This window comes from Lepidochelys kempii, chromosome 27 (genome assembly GCF_965140285.1).
Source record: "Lepidochelys kempii isolate rLepKem1 chromosome 27, rLepKem1.hap1, whole genome shotgun sequence".
Taxonomy (NCBI): Eukaryota; Metazoa; Chordata; order Testudines; family Cheloniidae; genus Lepidochelys; species Lepidochelys kempii.
This window is the reverse complement of record NC_136406.1, coordinates 2,220,641-2,240,374: the sequence shown is the minus strand read 5'-3', so window position 1 is coordinate 2,240,374 and position 19,734 is coordinate 2,220,641. Positions and strand designations below refer to the sequence as shown.

General features: G+C 47.1%; 1 protein-coding gene across 1 annotated transcript; it reads left to right on the top strand.

Annotated features, from left to right (window-relative positions):
• Positions 1-3,008: 3,008 nt before the first annotated feature.
• LOC140903741 (leucine-zipper-like transcriptional regulator 1) lies at positions 3,009-19,511 on the top strand. The gene is made up of 4 exons (XM_073325483.2): positions 3,009-3,020; positions 3,536-3,719; positions 4,450-4,619; positions 19,329-19,511. The coding sequence occupies exons 1-4, from the start codon at positions 3,009-3,011 to the stop codon at positions 19,509-19,511; spliced, it is 549 nt and encodes a 182-aa protein (XP_073181584.2).
• Positions 19,512-19,734: the final 223 nt, after the last annotated feature.

Below are 19,734 nucleotides of genomic sequence, written 5' to 3'. Positions count from 1 at the left end.
TTTGGGGGGAGGCAAATAAACATGGGGAGATAGTTTTACTTTGTTTAATGACACATCCATTCCCAGTCTTTATTCAAGCCTAAGTTAATTGTATCCAGTTTGCAAATTAATTCCAATTCAGCAGTCTCTCGTTGGAGTCTGTTTTTGAAGGTTTTTTTTGTTGAAGTGTTGCCACTTTTAGGTCTGTAATAGAGTGACCAGAGCGATTGAAGTGTTCTCCAACTGGTTTTTGAATGTTATAATTCCTGATGTCTGATTTGTGTCCATTTATTCTTTTACGTAGAGACTGTCCAGTTTGGCCAGTGTACGTGGCAGAGGGACATTGCTGGCACATGATGGCATATATCACATTGGTAGATGTGCAGGTGAATGAGCCTCTGATAGTGTGGCTGATGTGATTAGGCCCTGTGATGGTGTCCCCTGAATAGATATGTGGACACAGTTGGCAATGGGCTTTGTAGCAAGGATAGGTTTCTGGGCTAGTGTTTTTGTTGTGTGGTGTGTGGTTGCTGGTGAGTATTTGCTTCAGGTTAGGGGCTGTCTGTAGGCAAGGACTGGCCTGTCTCCCAAGATCTGTGAGAATGATGGGTCTTCCTTCAGGATAGGTTGTAGATCCTTGATGATGCGTTGGAGAGGATTTAGTTAGGGGCTGAAGGTGATGGCTGGTGGCATTCTGTTATTTTCTTTGTTGGGCCTTTCCTGTAGTAGGTAACTTCTGGGTACTCTTCTGGCTCTGTCAATCTGTTTCTTCACTTCAGCAGGTGGGTACTGTAGTTGTAAAAACACTTGATAGAGATCTTGTAGGTGTTTGTCTCTGTCTGAGGGGTTGGAGCAAATGCGGTTGTATCGTAGAGCTTGGCTGTAGACAATGGATTGTGTGGCGTGGTCTGGATGAAAGCTGGAGGCATGTAGGTAAGTATAGCGCCTCTAAACTTGACCGAAAGACTCTCAACAGGCTTTTCTGCAGTTTCATACTGGAGCTCTGAGCAATCATATACTGTTCTCTTACATACAGTGCAACTCCTCCACCTTTTCTCCCCCATCTGTCCTTCCTGAACAGTTTATACCCATCCATGACAGTGCTCCAGTCATGTGAGTTATCCCATGAAGTCTCTATAATTCCAATCACATCATAGTTCCTTGACTGTGCCAGGACTTCCAATTCTTCCTGCTTGTTTCCCAGGCTTCTTGCGTTCGTGTACAGGCACCTAAGAAAACTAGGTGATTGCCCTGCTTTCTCAGTATGAATCAGGAGGCTTCCCGTCTTGTACCCTCCTCCTTGTGTTTCCTCTTGGTATCCCACTTACCTCAGAGCTTCGGTCTCCATCTCCCAGCAAACCTAGTTTCCCCCTTGTCGAAGCTCCCCGGTATCTCTGGGTCTCTGCGGTCCTCAAATGGCCGGCTCCCAGTGGTGCGGTCCCTTCTTGGGGCTTGTTGGGCAGCCTGGAGTCTGTCTGGAACTCTGCAAGCTGTGGTCCCGCCACTGGGGCCTGTAGCAACTTCCTGGAGAGAGCTCGCAGCCTGCGTCCTTCCCCTACAGCAGCCTGCCCAGACTGAGCTGGGCTGCTTTCTTTTACATGCTTTAGTTGGGGATTGGTCCTGCTTTAAGCAAGGGGTTGGACTAGTTGACCTCCTGAGATCCCTTCCAACCCTGATATTCTATGATTCTATGCTGCCTCCAGGCTGGGCATGCCCATCAGTGTGGGAGGGATGTTGCTTCCTCAGCCTGCAAAGCAGAGTTAACCCTCTCGGGGCTTGTCAGGGTTCTCCCACACACACTCTGAACTCTGGGGTACAGATATGGGGACCCACATGAGAGACCCCCTAAGTTATATTCTACCAGCTTGGGTTAAAAACTTCCCCAAGGCACAAATTCCTTTCCTTGTCCTTGGACGGTATTGCTGCCACCACCAAGTGATTTACACAAAAATTCAGGGGTCACTTGGAATCCCTATCCCCCCAAGCCCCTTCACCCCCTTTCCTGGGGAGGCTTGAGAATAATATACCAACTAATTACCTTTGCAATGTAAGCACAGACCAGACCCTTTATCTTTAGAACACTAAAATCAATTAGGTTCTTAAAAGAAGAACTTTATAATAAAGAAAGAAGTAAAAGAATCACACCTGCAAAATCAGGATGGAAGGTAACTTTACCGGGTAATAAAAAGGATTTAAAACACAGAGGACTCCCCTCTGGCCTCAGCTTTATAGTTACAAAAACAGGAATAAAACTACCTTTGTAGCATAGGAAAATTCACAAGCCAAAACAAAAGATAACCTAATGCATTTTCTTGTCTTACTTACAAATTCTGTAATTTTAGATGGATCATTCCAGGTATGTTTTCAGGAGATGTTGAACCTGCTTGATCTCTCCCTCCATCCAGAGAGGGAACAAACAAAGAGAGCCACAAACAAATTCTCTTCAACCCCCCCCCATTTGAAAGTATCTTCTTTCCTCATTCGTCATTCTGGTCCAGTTCCAACTAGGTGATTTGAGCTACTTAACCCCTTACAGATAAAGCGATTCAGTACAGCTACCAAGGAGGGATCTTATGCTACCCTTTTCTTTATATTTATGACAGGGCTGGTGCAAGGTAGGTATGCCCTGTCACAGGGAGCTTCATAGATCATAAAACAATAGGGTTAGAAAGGAACACAAGGGTCATCTAGGCCAACCCCTTGCCAAGATGCAGGATTTGTTCTGTCTAAACCATCCAAGACAGATGACTATCCAGCGCCCTTTTGGATACCTCCAGTGAAGGAGATTCCAGGAGCTTCAGCCAGGAGCTCACTTCTGGTGTGACCAGTGCTTTTGCAGGGAAGTGAAATGATCAGTCTGAGAATATCTGGATTTGGGGTCCTTTGGGTTCCCAGGTCAGCACCGGGTTGAGAGGGTAGGCTTTGTACCTCTGCTATGCTGAGATTGATAAGGGACAGATCATCCAAGAAAACAGGATAAAGCAATCCCAGGGCTGCACTAACTTGCACCCCTTGCTGCCTTAGCCCTCATGGACATTGTGGTACCTGGGAAGCATCAGGGTGCAGGACTGTCTCAACCAGGCCTTCCCCTGCCTCTGATCTGCCCGAGATGCCTCCTGTGCCAGAGGATCCAAACCTGTGTTGCTGTTGCGGTGTCTGTCATGGGGGCCTGCTGCACCAGAGAAGTTTACTGGGGGCCTTGCAGCCACTTTGCCGAGTGTACATGCAGTTGTGCACAGAGCGCAGAGGAGATTTTCCAGCATCTGATGGACCTCTTCAGGGGGAAGATGGGACACTTCATTACTGAGCTCTGTGGTTGAGGCTCTCTTTATTTTGAAATGCAGGGAAATTCAAAGATAAATGTCACAAAGCCAGTTCAGGGCATGAAGGGACCCAACTCCACAGCACATCGCCAGGAAGTACAGTGCAAAGCCATGTAGCTACATACATCACAATCTCACAAATGCACACCCATAAACAGTTTGTTCCTGGCAAACCAGCCCTTGGACACACCCAGACCTTTGCTTCTTTGTTTACTGTTTTTCTATCCCATTAGAAATCAAAGCAAGAGATTGAAGAAGAGGGACAAGCACTGTCCCAGAACGAGGGGATTTGTGGCAATGTCAAGCTGTGCTGCCTGCAACCTCTGCTGGAAGTGACAATCCAAGAAGCTGAAGCTCAGCCCTTTGAGGTGCTCATGCAGTTCCTGTACACGGATAAAATAAAATACCCACGCAAAGGTAGGACAGCAGGAGGAGGACTGTGTGCAAGCCAAACCTGGCCCATAGGGTCTTTTAAAAAGAAAATGAAAATTGAATATTAGCAATTTGTGAGCAAATCTTTATACTTATCACTGATGCAACCGCTGCTGGAATTCTGAGTCCAGTTCTGTTGTCCACAGCTCAAGAAGGATGCTCAAAAATCAGAGGGTTCAGAGAAGAGCCACAAGAATTATTAAAAGATTTGAAAACATGATTTGTAGTCATAGACTCAAGGAGCTCATTCTGCTTATCTTAACAAAGAGAAGGTTAAGAAGTGCCTTGATTAGTCTATAAGACTTACATAGGGAAAAATATTTAATAATGGGCTCTTCAGTCTACCAGAGAAAGGTATAACACAGTGCAATGGCTGGAAGTTGAAGCTAGACAAATTCAGACAGGAATAAGGCATACATTTTTAACAGTGAGAGTAATTAACCATTAATCACTGACCATTTTAAAGTCAAGATTGGATGTTTTTCTAAAAATCTCCTTTAGGAGCTATTCTGGGGAAGCTCTGTGACCTGTGTTAAACAGGAGATCAGACTAGATGATCATAATGCTAATCTCCCTTGGTTCTGCTATCCGAATTACTCAAGATGGCATCAGAAATTGGGAAAATTTCTGACCCCACTGGACATCTTTGAAGAACCTTATATTAGAAAGCTCTCTAGAGCTGTGGAATGACACTGTTTCCCTTTGTGATGTACAGGTCATGTGCAGGATGTACTACTTATCATGGACGTGTACAAACTAGCCCTGAATTTCAAGCTCTCGCGACTGGAACAGCTCTGCCTCCAGTATATTGAAGCATCTGTAGATCTACAGAATGTGCTCATTGTGTGTGAAAATGCTAACAAGCTTCAACTGGATCAACTAAAGGTAAACACTGAATTTCACTAACAAGGTTACTGATAAAAATTAACAGGTTTCAGAGTAACAGCCGTGTTAGTCTGTATTCGCAAAAAGAAAAGGAGGACTTGTGGCACCTTAGAGACTAACCAATTTATTAGAGCATGAGCTTTCGTGAGCTACAGCTCACTTCCTCAGATGCATATCGTGGAAACTGCAGCAGGCTTTATATATACACAGAGAATATGAAACAATACCTATTCCCACCCCACTGTCCTGCTGGTAATAGCTTATCTAAAGTGATTTCCAGCACAAATCCAGGTTTTCTCACCCTCCACCCCCCACACAAATTCACTCTCCTGCTGGTGATAGCCCATCCAAAGTGACAACTCTTTACACAATGTGCATGACAATCAAGCTGGGCTATTTCCTGCATAAATCCAGGTTCTCACATCCCCCCCACCCCCATACACACACAAACTCACTCTCCTGCTGGTAATAGCTCATCCAAACTGACCACTCTTCAAGTTAAAATCCAAGTTAAACCAGAACATCTGGGGGGGGGGGGGTAGGAAAAAACAAGAGGAAACAGGCTACCTTGCATAATGTTGGATTTTGCACATTGTGTAAAGAGTTGTCACTTTGGATGGGCTATCACCAGCAGGAGAGTGAATTTGTGTGGGGGGTGGAGGGTGAGAAAACCTGGATTTGTGCTGGAAATCACTTTAGATAAGCTATTACCAGCAGGACAGTGGGGTGGGAATAGGTATTGTTTCATATTCTCTGTGTATATATAAAGCCTGCTGCAGTTTCCACGATATGCATCTGAGGAAGTGAGCTGTAGCTCACGAAAGCTCATGCTCTAATAAATTGGTTAGTCTCTAAGGTGCCACAAGTCCTCCTTTTCTTTTTGATAAAAATTAAAGAATTAAAGCTCAGTATAGTCACTGTAGACATTGACTCATGGACAAAACATATTATTGTTGTTTTGTGGGTTTTAAGGCTTTGACGTTGACTTTGAAATTGGTAGCAACTTAAAATTCCACCTGGGGGTCAGCATCAGCATTAAACTAGACTCCCTTCCTCCTGCTTCCTATGTCTTTAACATTACAGAGTTTGGTTGACCTAGGGCTGCATACGTTGACCTAGCTCTGTAAGTGTCTACACTAAAATGTAGCTCCCACCAATGTAAGTCACCCACTACAGCGACCTAATAACTTCACCTCTGCGAGAGGTGTAGGTTGATGTAGTTAGGGTGATGCAGTGCCGGTGTGGACACTGAGTTACGTACATCGTCTGTTGGCTGTCAGCCCTGGGGTGGGGGATGTGGGGAGCTCCAGGTGTCAGTGCCCTCCAGTGCCCCACACAGTTAAGTCAGTGGAAGCACTCCTGGTGAGAATGCGCTCCGCCGACAGAAGGTGGACATGAACCACCATTTTAATTACTATGGTGGCTATACATCGATTTAATTTTGTAGTGTAGACATGCCCTAATGCAGCAGCTGGAACAGCTACTGCCCTAAAAACATCTCTTTACCTGAAATCCCTTTACAGTTCTTAGGTGGTTGTCATGGATTCCCAGAGTCTGATCTGTGTCTTAGCCTTTAACCAGTCTACTGGGAGTCCCCTTTACTGTGCTGGACCCCTTGGATCCCCAGGGTTTTCCAGGGGCAGGACCATGGTGTCCATGACTCCACCTCTCTTTCCCTGTGGCTCCCTTCAGGGAGTCCAGCTGAGGCAGACTCCTGCAAGAGATTTCCCCTTCCAGAGTGCAGTGCTCTTAAGTAACTGCAGCAACACCAGGCAGCCTTTCTCCAGCAAGGTAACCTTTATTAGTCGCCTGGAGCACAGAAAGTCTTTGGGTTAGTATGAGAGTGACAGACTTATGATAGAGTCCATGTTGGTGGAGCCGGGGCTTCATCCTGCTCTGCTGCCTCTGAGCTCTATCCTACTGTCAAGGATTCATGTTTGGTCATTGAGGTTCCCATTTTTTTTCTGGACCCTTCATTGCTTTATGCTAATTCCAGCCAGCTCTTGATGGCACATTCTTACCACCCCAGACAGCCACATGACCCAAGCCTCTCATGCCTCCTGCTCTGTTCCAGGAGAAGCATGTTAACCCTTCTGCCTCCTGTGCAGTGAGGAGATGCATATAGTTCACAGAAATATTACAGAAAATTCACACATTTGTCACAGGAATTTATCTCTACTAAAGTTTGTCTGGTTTCTTAAGCTCATTTCTTTTTCTCTGTTAGCTCTTCAAGTATGTGTCAGTGTAGTCCCACGGTAGGTGTGCACAAGCCTCATGTGCAGAAGATCAGATATTTTGAATAGCTCCCACACAGTGGTGTAAAGGGCAGAGCAGCCACAACCCCCCTCAGTTCCCCCTACTGCCTTAGGAGTGAAAAGGAATTTGGCAAACCTCTGACCTGCAACTCGCTTCAGACACTTTAAGCCAGATCTTTCAAGATGCTTAGTGAAGAATTCTTACAATCAAATTTGTTCTCTAAAGGATATTGATTGGTGACATCTCCCCACCCCATGTGCAACAGGGTAAAATGCTTCTTGCCAGCTCCCATGTCTTGTGACAGAGTTCAAACCCTGCCCATCCTGCAATGAACAAGGGAATCCTGTCCCTATCATGGACAGACAAGCCAATGCCTCTCTTGCTTAGGAGAGTGTCACATCTTGAATAATTCCTTTGTGTGCAAGAACTTCTCCACCAGGACCTCCAAGTCTAGGAATGCATGGTTCAAGCTACATGTACTTGAGCAGTCCATACAGATCACTTTGGCCCCAGATGTGACGATTATGACCAGAGTGAGGCTGGTTAAATTAGCGTCGACCAGTGATCCCTTGAATACTCTTCAAACTCCAGGATCAGGCAGTGGAAAGAAGGCAAAGAGGACACTGGCAGAGTTGACACTAATGATGTCAACCGCCTCTTAAGAGCTTGGCACTATGCATCTTGGCATTGACAGACTTGGCATTGGTAAATCGGGTGCTGAGAACTTTGTCTTCCTTACTGGCTGCTCCAACTCAGCGAGTAAACCTGGCATTGCATCCACTTATAAACTGGACGCCCACTGATGTAGCCTGTCTGAGCATAAACCTAGCTCCAAGACCGAAGGGAACTCCCATATGGAAGACATGGGATGCTTCTCCAAGGAAAAAACCCTTAAACGGTTGGGCAAAACAAGATACCTGCCACGATCCCAGTACCAATGCCAGTGATGAAGCCAAGGAAGTACATCAGTTGGCCCCATTCAGTCCCTCAGTACCCTCCTTCAGTGAGGAGATATATTCCTCCTCACTCTTGCCAGTGTATCCCTTCTTGCTGACATTGAACAGAAATCTCTCTTCCGTGCCATTGGAGAATGACTTCAAGGAGGATATTGGGGAGCCCACATTTAGAGCACCACCTCAACCGGCTCTGGAGTGCCATGGGCCAACCAGCCCCAACATGGTCAACACCCATAAATATGCCACCTTGTTTGGCTGTATTGACATGTGAAGGAGCAGTTTAGCGTCTTCTACAATGTAGAAAAAGGAATATAGATCATGCTTCCTGATGGCTTCGCTGACTAGCCCATCCACAGAGGAATGAGAGGTGGGCCCACAGGAACAGGAGATGTTAGAGAGACAACAGTGAGCCCCGACATCCCCCAAGGAATCCTTCTCACCACCAGACAAGGCAGAGACACTAGCACGCACCCTGGCTACAGATCAGTGATTCTCAAACTTGTGTACTGGTGACTCCTTTCACATAGCAAGCTTCTGAGTGCAACCCCCCCACCATTTATAAATTAAAAACACTTTTTAATATATTTAACAGCATTATAAATGCTAGAGGCAAAGCGGGGGTGGGGTGGAGGCTGACAGCTCGCGACCCCCTATGTAATAACCTCATGACCCCCTGAGGGGTCCCGACCACCAGTGTGAGAACCCTTGCTATAGATGATTCTAAAGCCTTCCTGGACCTCCTGTCCTGAATTGTGGAGACCCTTGATACGGAGGCTTGGACTACACTATCAATTTATACCTGCCTGTGACAAAGTTCCTTCTCTGCCTTGGTGGGTCCTGCGCTTATTGGTGGCTTTGCTCGCCTCAGAGATTCACAGGAGCCCTCAGTTTGGCCACTTTTGCTAGTGGCTCAAACCTGCCGTTCACTCAGCTAACCTCATCACTGGCGAGCGTGGGGAAAAGGAAGGAGAACAATCCCTGCAGCCTCTGCTGATCCACCTAGTGGGTCGGGGGAGAGGCCAGGGACCATACCCTCTAGTGGAACCCACAGTCCAGGTCAACTCCTCCTGTATCCAACAGGGAGTTGGGGGAATGGGGTGAACCTGAGCCCGCCCTCAACTCTGGGTTCCATCCCAGAGCCCTGTGGATCACAGCTGTCTACAGTATTTTGTATAACACCGGTGTAACAGCTACAACTCCCTGGGCTACTTCCCCATGGCCTCCTCCCAACATCTTCTTTATCCTCCCCATAGGACCTTCTTCCTGATGCTAGATAGTGTTTGTACTCCTCAGTCCTCCAGCAGCACTCCCTCTCACTCTCAGCTCCTTACGTGCCCCTCACTGACCTGAAGTGAGGTTTTTTTTTAAACCAGGTGCCCTGATTAGCCTGCCTGTCTTAAGGGATTCTAGCAGCTTCTTAATTGGCTCCAGGTGTCCTAATTAGCCTGTCTGCCGTAATTGGTTCCAGCAAGTTCCTGATGGTTCTGGAACTGCCCCTGTTAGCTTACCCTGGGAAAAGGGACCTGCTTAATCTGGGGGTAATATGTCTGCCTTCTGTTACTCTCCTGTAGCCATCTGGCCTGACCCTGTCACATATTCCCCCCCCCCGTTCAACACCGCGGGGTTGGGCAACTTGGGATGTCAGGCAGTGTACCCGTGACAAGCCATTTGCATTGCCATGTGGCTTCCAGCCCGGTGTTGTCTGGTGAATTGAAAAGGTTGTTGGGGACAGGAACCATCTGGTCACCCTTGCGTTCTTCTTTTTATTTCATTGCATCCACTGGCGGGATGCATGGTTGGTCACAAGGGTAAACCGTCGTCCCAGCAGGTAATAACATAGTGTTTCCATGGCCCATTTCACAGCAAGGCACTTTGTCTCAACCACTGCATGCTTCTGCTCTCTCGGGAGGAGTTTCCTGCTGAGGTAGAGGATCAGGTGTTCTTTGTCTCTGACCATCTGTGACAGGACAGCTCCCAGTCCTACTTCAGATGCATCTGTTTGTAAAATGAACTCTTTGTTGAAGTGTGGGGCTGTAAGCACGGGGTTACTGCAGAGGGCTGTCTGTAGATCCATGAATGCTTTCTCTGCGGCATCTGTCCACTTCACCATGTCTGGACCCCAAGCTTTTATCAGCTCTGTCAGGGGACTTGCTCTGGTGGCGAAATGGGGAATAAATTGCCAGTAGTACCCCACCACAACCAGAAATGCCTGGACTTGCTTTTTCCAATTTGGCCAGGACCAATTTTGGTTAGCCTCCGGTTTGTTTATTTGGGGCTTGGCCATGCCCCTTCCTACAATGTAGCCAAGGTATTTAGCATTGGCAAGCCCTATAGCACACCTGCCTGGGTTGGCTGTAAGGCCGGCCAGTCTTAGTGTGTCCAGTACCACTTCCACCTTTTCCAAGAGGGTCTCCCAGTTGGGGGTGTGAATAATCACATCATTCAGGTACGCAGCTGAATAACTGGTATGGGGCCGCAGGAGCTTGTCCATAAGACGCTGGAAGGTGGCACGTGCCGCATGCTGTCCAAAAGGAAGAACAGTATATTGAAACAGACCCTCTGCTGTAGAGAGTGCCATCTTTTCTTTGGCAAGGGGAATCTGCCAGTATCCCTTTGTTAAATCAAGGGTGGTCAAAAATTGGGCATTGCCCAGGCGGTCAACTAACTCATCAATGTGGGGTATGGGTTATACATCAAATTTGGATATCTCGTTCAGATGGCGAAAGTCATTACAAAACCTAGTGGTGCCATCAGGTTTGGGCACCAACACAATCGGGCTTGACCACTGACTGTGGGTTCCAACATGCTTTTCACCTCTGCCTTGATCTCCTCCCTTTTTGCCGCTGGGACCCGGTAGGGCCTTAAAGTTATCTTTGCCCCAGGGTCTGTGATAATGTGGTGATATGCTTCCAGGGTCTGGCCTGGTTTGGTTGAAAACACATCCTGATACCATCTTAGTTAGCTCCTTCTTCTGGTTCGGTGTCAGATCAGGTGATATCTGCCTATATCTACCTGCACATGTAGGTTATTTCCCTGGTTCGGGGCCTCTTGGGCCACTACACATGCCTCTTGCTGGTGCCAAGGTTTCAAGAGGTTGATGTGATAAATCTGTTCTTGTTTCCAGTGTCCTGGCTGCCGCATCTTGTAGGTTACTTCCCCAACGGGTTCAACCACCTCATAGGGCCCCTGCCATCGGGCCAAAAGCTTGCTTTCTGCCGTGGGTACCAACACCATCACCCGATTCCCCTGGTTGGAACTGTCGGACTTTTGCCTGGTGATTATAATGGGTTCGCTGGGCATCCTGCGCCTTTTCCAAATGTTCCTGTACAAAAGGGGTGACCCTGGCTATCTGGTCTCGCATCTGCAATACATGTTCAATTATATTTCTCCCCACATTGGGTTCCTCTTCCCAGATCTCTTTGGCGATATCTAGTATGCCACAGGGGTGGCACCCGTATAATAACTCAAAGGGGGAAAACCAGTTGAGGCCTGAGATACCTCCCATATGGCGAACATAAGGTAAGGTAGTAGGGTGTCCCAAACCTTCCTGTCCCGACTTACCACCTTCTGTATCATAGCCTTGAGGGTTCGGTTAAACCTTTCTACCAGCCCATTGGTCTGTGGATGATAGACTGAAGTTCTCAGGGTACGTATATGGAGCAGGGTACAGAGGTCCTTCATTAGCTTCGACATGAATGGGGTTCCTTGGTCTGTTAATATCTCCTTTAGTAGCCCCACTCGGGCAAAGATCCCCACCAGCTCTTTGGCTATCATTTTAGAGGCCGTGCTCCGCAGGGCGATGGCTTCTGATTAGCGAGTAGCATAGTCCAAAACAAGAAGTATAGGTGGCCCCAGGCTGTCTTCTCCAGGAGTCCCACTAGGTCCATGGCTATTCGCTCGAAGGGGACCTCTATGATGGGAAGGGGTACTAAAGGTGCCCTCAAGTGGGGATGGGGACTGTGCAGCTGACACTCTGGGCAGGATGCACAGTACCTCCGCACTTCTTCGTGTACTCCGGGCCAGAAGAAGCGTCGCACGACCCATGCCAGGGTCTTCTCTGCCCCCAAATGCCCCCCAAAAAGATGACTATGGGCAAGATGTAATACAGCATTCTGGTGTTTTTGAGGTACTAGGATCTGCTGTACCTTCTGCCCCTGTACTGGTGCGACCCGGTACAAGAGATCCTTCTTCATCATGAAGTAGGGTCCTGGTCCCTGGGTTTTCCCTTCCATGGGGACCCCATCTATTTCGGTCACCTCCTTCCTAATGTTGTCATACCTTGGGTCTTCAGCCTGGTCCCGTCCAAAACTTTCTCTCCTGGGGCTGATCTGCCCGAGATCTAGGGGGCCAGTCTCTGTCGCCTCTACTGGGTCAAAGGCATTAGGGTGGGGGTCAGACGTGGGTGCGTCTCCCTCCTGGGTGGCCTCCTTTTCAGCTGCTCGTGTCCGCCTACCTAAGAGAGCGACCCTCTGGCTTTGGGTCAGTATTCGGGTTCCCAAGGCCTTTGCTGCCCTTCTTTCCCTTTTCTTCTTTCTATCCTGCCTGGGAGTGGAGAACAAATCTGGGGATATTTCAGAGAAGATTGGGGGTTGACAGTCTACTGTGGATGTCTCACTAACTTCAGGGTTTCCCCCTTTCTCCAGTCCCCCTACTGGGAGTAAGTCTCCAAACCCTGGAAAGTCCCTCCCTATGAGCACCGGGTATGGGAGTTTAGGGACTACACCTGCTGCTACCTCAGTAGTGTTCTCCTGGATTTCAATTTTTACTGGGATGGTGGGGTAATAACTAACTGTCCCATGGACGCATGTCACCCCAGTGCGCTTTACCTGCAGCAGATGACAACACTTCACAAGCTTCCCTGAAATAAGCGTGATAGCACTCCCCAAATCAACTAGTGCCGTGGTTTCTGCCACATTTAGTTTTACTGGTCTGGTGTATATATGCAGGGTTAGTGCGACCCCCACCAGGTGAATTAGGGAGCATGTGTCTGCCCAGTTCCCCAGGTTACACTGCATAGGCTCCTCGGCATTGGGACACTGTGCAGCTATGTGTCCCCACTCCCTCAGGTGTAACATCTGTATGGGGCCCTAGGCATTGCCCAGTCTCTCGGTTTGGGCAGTCTAATGATACTATCCTCTTTCCCCTCAGTGCTCCAACTGTTTGCTGCTTCTGATGGGTCTTCAGCCTCTCTCTTTTTCCACTAGGCCCTCCTGGGGGCCCAGTTGCCCAAGCTTTGGGGCTTGGTGCTGCTTGTTTAACCCAGGGTGCCTTAAGATGCTTTAACCTTAAGTGGTTGGGTCAGTTCCCTTGCCGTCCTTTGCCTCTCTACTGGTGCGACAACCTCGTCATAGGTGGAGGGTTCATTCTGGCTTACCCAGACACAAAGGTCTGGCGGTAGTCCCCTCATGTATCGGTTGATGGCTCCAGGTGTCCTAATTAGCCTGCCTGCCTTAATTGGTTCCAGCAAGTTCCTGATTGTTCTGGAACTGCCTGTTACCTTACCCAGGGAAAAGGAACCTGCTTAATCTGGGTGTAAACAGTACGGGCTTCTCCCGTCAACATAGCTATCGCCTCTCTGGAGGTGGAGTACCTACGCTGATGGGAGAAGCTCTTCACTAAGTGCTACAGTGGGATGTAAACCTTAACACACTTAAAACTGCCTTCACCAAACAAGGACATTCCACCAGAGAAGTAGATTGCATCATGGAACAGGCCACACAAATACCCCGAGAGAACCTGCTTCAATACAGAAATAAAACCCCCTCTGACTGCACACCAGTAGTTGTCACTTACCATCCCACACTGGAACCCATATAAGATAGCATTAAATATTCACAACCCATACTCTATGGGGTCCACATTCTGAAAGAAATCTTTTCTGAACCCCTCTTCTGGCCTTCAAACAACCCCGCAGCTTCTCCAAAATCATCATTAGAAGCAAGCTCCCCACAGACCAGGACACATCAATTCAAATCTTTACCAGACCCCTGCCAGAACAACAGATGCAAAACCTGTAGACATATCTCCATGGCTACGATGATTGACACCCCCTCCCCAATACACCTTTCAAGATCTGAGAGTCCTGCAACATGTGGCATACCTTATCTGGTGCACTAAATGCCCCAGTAACAACTATGTGAGTGAAACCAGACGGGCACTATGCTCTCGAATGAGCTAACAGAAAAATCATAAAAAAAGAAAAAAACACCACGTGGGTGAACACTTTTCAGAAAATGATCACTCTATCTGACTTCTCAGGAAATCTTCACATCTTCAAAAGAGACTACTGGGAGCTTAAATTTATAACTTTGCTAGACCCTAAAAATCATGGACTAAATAGGACTCTAGATTTATGGCTTATTACAACAATCTCACCAACAACCCTCTAACAACTTCTCTGACAAGTTGCCTCCCCCCGGCCTTTCCCCCCCATGACTGAAGGGTTGTTAACAGGCCAATTCACCTTTAATGGTCCCTTGCAATATGGTGTCCAGAAATAGACATATATGCCACAGATCAGAACAAGAAATGCCGTGTGTTCTGCTCCAGAGGGGTTTTGAGTCCAGGCTTTCTGTAGCCTCATAGGCAGAGGGGCTCATGTATGCCTTCTGCCAATTCATTTAATACCAGGAATCCTGAGGGAACTCGGACAAGGTTCAGCCTCAGTTATTATGCTAGACCCAGCGTGGCCCAGACAGCTCTGATACTCTGAGCTGATGAACCTATCAACACACCACTTGTTCTATCTGACATGATTTTGCAAAACAGAAGTGAGATCTTTCACCTCTTTCATCATTACATCTGACAGTGTGGTTGTTGGCTGATTAACTGCCTTTGAAAGGAGCTGTTCAAATGAAGTCCAGGACAGTTTGGTACATAGCAGAAAAACCTCTACTATACTGAGAAATGAAACAAAATGGAAGAGGTTTTCTATTTGGGCTCCAAAACATTTCCCTTGTCAATTCCTCTTTCTGCTACTCAGGACTGTCTGCTAGCTCTAACACATTTGGGGCCATCCATCAGATCCATAAGAGTACATTTAGCAGTAATAGCTGCATACCATCCTCAATTCAGGGTTATACTGTATCTTCCCACCCTACAGTTGCTAGATTCCGTAAGGGTTTTATTCATGTTTTTCCACCCAGACCAAGGGGCTCCTCCTTCCTGGGACCTCAACACAGTGTTAACTGTTTAGTGGGACCTCCTTTTTAGCCACAAGCAACCTGCTTTTTTGATCAACTGTCTATGAAGACTGCTGTCAAAGTTTGACTCAGACTCACAATTTATCAGACCACTCTGTTTTATTAGCAAAGCTGCTCTGCTAATACATTTAGAGTGGGGCTTGTGTCTCTTAATTTATACTGTTTTTGGAGAACAAGTTACAGAGAAGTTACAGACAAAAGAAGAAAAAAGATTTTAGTCACCACCCTTCGAGATCCCTGAGACCAGTCACGTATCTTCAATTACCTGCCACCCTTAACAATCTCCTTTAACAGCTTCCAGTTAACTTAACTAATTGCCCTTCACACCTTCCATTCTGATGCCTGATTCTTAGACTTGCTGGCTCTGTCTTAATTGCTTCTCCATTCAAAAGCTAACTGTCCCTACATGTGCTCCCTCAGATACTTTGTAACATGTTTTGGCATGCCCTCTCATATACAATGTATCCAGCATGTCCCCTTATACAACGCTATACTTATATAATGTTATACTTCCACACTGCTTACATCAACTCATAGGTTAGGGGACATGCAAGCCCTTATAGATGGTCCACCTGACATGACATTCCATAAAGATAGGCCTCACTCCAAATTCCTGCCTAATATTGTTTCTGATTTTTATTTAAATCAGTTGCTTCCCTGCCCAGTTTTCTCCCTCAAGTGCTACTCTCACACCAGGGGGAAGCCAAATGGCACACCCTTTGACATAGTAGGGCTCTAACATACTACCTGGATGGGATCACATCCTTCACAAGATCCCACAGACTGTGTGTAGCCTTTTCAGATAGGGTTAAGGTTCAAGCCACTTCCACCCAAAGGTTGTCCAAATAGATAACTAACTATATTAGATCCTGTTAGGAAGTAGCTAGGGTAGATTTCACTTGGATGTTTTGGGGTTCACTCAGGCCAGACAGGGGTTTGATCAATATCTGCCTTTTAACCCTGGGTGTCTTGTGACTGTGCAGCTTTTGTCCAGAGCTTTGACCCCAACAGCCAGCCAGCGGCCCACAAGGCTCACTTTGCCTTTGCCCAACTTGGTTACTTCAGAAGAAGTCTGCTTTTCTGAAGTCCAGGGTCCGTATTCTGCTGCTTTCCTTTCTTCCTTGTGTCAGGATCCTGAACTCGACCATCTCATGGTCACTGCCTCCCAGGTACCCATCCACTTTTGCTTCCCCTACTAATTCTTCCCGGTTTGTGAGCAGCAGGTCAAGAAGAGCTCTGCCCCTAGTTGGTTCCTCCAGCACTTGCGCCAGGAAATTGTCCCCTACACTTTCCAAAAACTTCCTGGATTGTCTGTGCACCACTGTATTGCTCTCCCAGCTGACATCAGGGTGATTGAAGTCTCCCATGAGAACCAGGGCGTGCGATCTAGTAGCTTCTGCGTGTTGCCTGAAGAAAGCCTCGTCCACCTCATCCCCCTGGTCCGGTGGTCTATAGCAGACTCCCACCACGACATCACCCTTGGTGCTCACACTTCTAAACTTAATCCAGAGACTCTCAGGTTTTTCTGCAGTTTCATACCAGAGCTCTGAGCAGTCATACTGCTCTCTTACATACAGTGCAACTCCCCCACCTTTTCTGCCCTGCCTGTCCTTCCTGAACAGCTTATATCCGTCCATGACAGTACTCCAGTCATGGGATTTATCCCACCAAGTCTCTGTTATTCCAATCACATCATAATTCCTTGACTTTGCCAGGACTTCCAGTTCTCCCTGCTTGTTTCCCAGGCTTTGTGCATTTGTATATAGGCACTTGAGATAACCCGCTGATCACCCCTCTTTCTCAGTGTGAGGCAGGAGCCCTCCCCTCTCACACACTCCTGCTCGTGCTTCCTCCCGGTATCCCACTTCCACACTTACCTCAGGGCTTTGGTCTCCTTCCCCCGGTGAACCTAGTTTAAAGCCCTCCTCACTAGGTTAGCCAGCCTGCTCGCGAAGATGCTCTTCCCTCTCTTCATTAGGTGGAGCCCGTCTCTGCCTAGCACTCCTCCTTCTTGGAACACCATCTCATGGTCAAAGAATCCAAAGCCTTCTCTCCAACACCACCTGCATAGCTATTCGTTGACTTCCATGATTCAGTCTCCTGTCTCTCTCAGGGATGCAAGAACTATGTTAGTTCTGTCTCCTGAGTTCAGTCTCAGGATAACCCCCACTCGATTTAGCTTGATGGCTTTGTTTAGTGCTAATATGTAAACTAAGGCTAAACAAATTTGTTAGTCTAAGACAAATTGGTTTATTGGCTTTACCTGGGCTAGACCATCTGGTCTTAAACATGCTCTAATAACATTATAGAGAACATTTATAATTTCATATATAATGTTACATATGTTTCACAAACATATGTAACCACTTCCCCTCTGCCCAGTGGGTGCTCGACCCCCTGGCCCTGCTTCTTCCCACCCCTGCACCGCCCTTGCCCCACCCCCATTCCACCCCCTTCCACCAAGTACCCACCCCTGCCCTGCCTCTTCTCGGCCTCCTCCCCAGAGCGTGCCACATCCCCATTCTTCCCCCTCCCGGAAAGTCCTTAGCACCGCCAAACACCTGTTAGGCGACGGGCAGGCTGGAAGTGCTGGGAGGGAGGGGAAGGAGCAGGGACGCAGTGCACTTGGGTGGGGGGAGGAGAAGGAGGTGAGGATTGGGGAGGTTGGCTGCTGGTGGATGCGGAGCACCCACTAATTTTTCCCCATGGGTCCTCCAGCCCGGAGCACCCAAGGAGTCAGCACCTATGTTCACAATTATATTATTGACCAGGGTGGTGTTAGCTTTCAAGGCATGTTTTGTACAAATGTTATTGCAGTAATGCTTAGGATGTGAATACATGTGTGCCTTGGGTCACATTCACCCATGCTCATGAGAGCTCATTCCACCAGAGCTCAGGCGGTTTCTTCAGCTTCTATATGAAACATCCCTATTTCAAAATTTGCACGTCAGTGACGTGCGGATCAGTCCACACTTTTACCATGACTCGTCCTTAGTTGAAACTTCAAGATCAGACTCCCACTTTGGTAGAGCTGTCTTGCATTCATTATTTAATTAGGACTCCAAGAACCCATAGTAAGGTCACTGCTTGATAGTCATCAGAAGTGGAATCTGTGTGGACAGTCACTTGAAGAAGAAGGAACAGTTATTTACCTTGTAACACACCTTCAAGGTGTGTTATTCACATGGCTTACACAATCCACTTCCTTTCTGTATCTACTGTTTCCTGCTCTTCTGGGATTGTGTATTGGCAAAGGAACTGAAGGATCATTAGGCCTACTCTGTCCTTTATGGGTACATTTACACTGCAATAAAAGACCCCTGAATTAGGCTCATGGGGCTCGGGCTGCGGGGCTATAAAATTGCAGGGTAGAAGTTTGGGCCTGGGCTAGAGCCTTTGCTCTGAGACTCTGTAAGAGGGGAGGCCTGGGCTCTAGTCTGATCCTGAATGTCTGCACTGCCACTTCTAGTCTCGCAGCTGGAACCCCATAAGCCTGAGTCAGTTGATCCAGGCTCTGAGACTCAATTCTGTGAGTTTATCATTGCATTGTAGACGTATTGTATGTCCTCAGGTGTGAGGCATGAGAATGTCCAGGGCACAGACAATGGATACTGTTGGCCAGAAAGAATCAAATTTCACACATACAGGGTGCATGTGCCCCGGAAGTGAAATCTAGGTGGACAACACCTCTTTAAGAACTATGACAGGTTTCAGAGTAGCAGCCGTGTTAGTCTGTATTCACAAAAAGAAAAGGACTACTTGTGGCAATTGGTTAGTCTGTAAGGTGCCACAAGTCCTCCTTTTCTTTTTAAGAACTATGGTTACCGTAAGATATCATTCTTTATACACGGATGAATATGTTACAAGATGCTACACATCTGAACTAAAGGTTTGGAATAAAAATGTGTGATGTCAAATATAGCATCATTTGAGAGATTACGTGATTGTGTAAGCACAGTGTGTCATAACACATACACTTATGTGGGTAGAGGCAAGGTTGTGCATTCAGCCTTAACTTGGGCATTCCATTTTGAGTGCTTAATTTTATGCATAAATAATGTTGCATTGACAAAGCTTTTTGTATTTAATATCAGAAAGAATAACCAAGATTATGCTATCACGTGATACTGATTTCTCAGGATTCTGGTGAAAAACCATTGAGTTCTCTTCTCATGGTTAATACTGTTGGGAATCTTCAGTGGGGATTTTGGAATGGATGCTTTGTAATGGTTTTTCTTCTGTTCTGTATAAAATTACAGAATTTCCTCAGATGAGACTGTTTTTCGCTTTTTAAGGAACACTGCCTGAACTTTGTGGTTAAAGAGTCACATTTTAATCAGGTAATAATGATGAAGGAATTTGAGCATCTTTCCTCGTCCCTGATAGTGGAGATAGTACGAAGAAAACAGCAACCTCCTCTTCGAACACATTCCGATCAGCCTCTGGATATTGATAATGTATTTTCCTTCCTGAACTAATAATCACACTGTTTTCTTGAGACTCTAACATGACTTGGGCATTGTCTACACTCAGGAATAGCAGATTACTCGCCATTGATTGCTCAGTCTAGCGTCACCCATACTGCCTCCTAAGTGCATACAAGGACATGCTAATATTTGCACCGGCTAAGCTTCAGGATTGCTGACATTCTATCAGAAACAGAGCTGATCACAGTGATTCCCATTTGTGACCTTTGGGCTC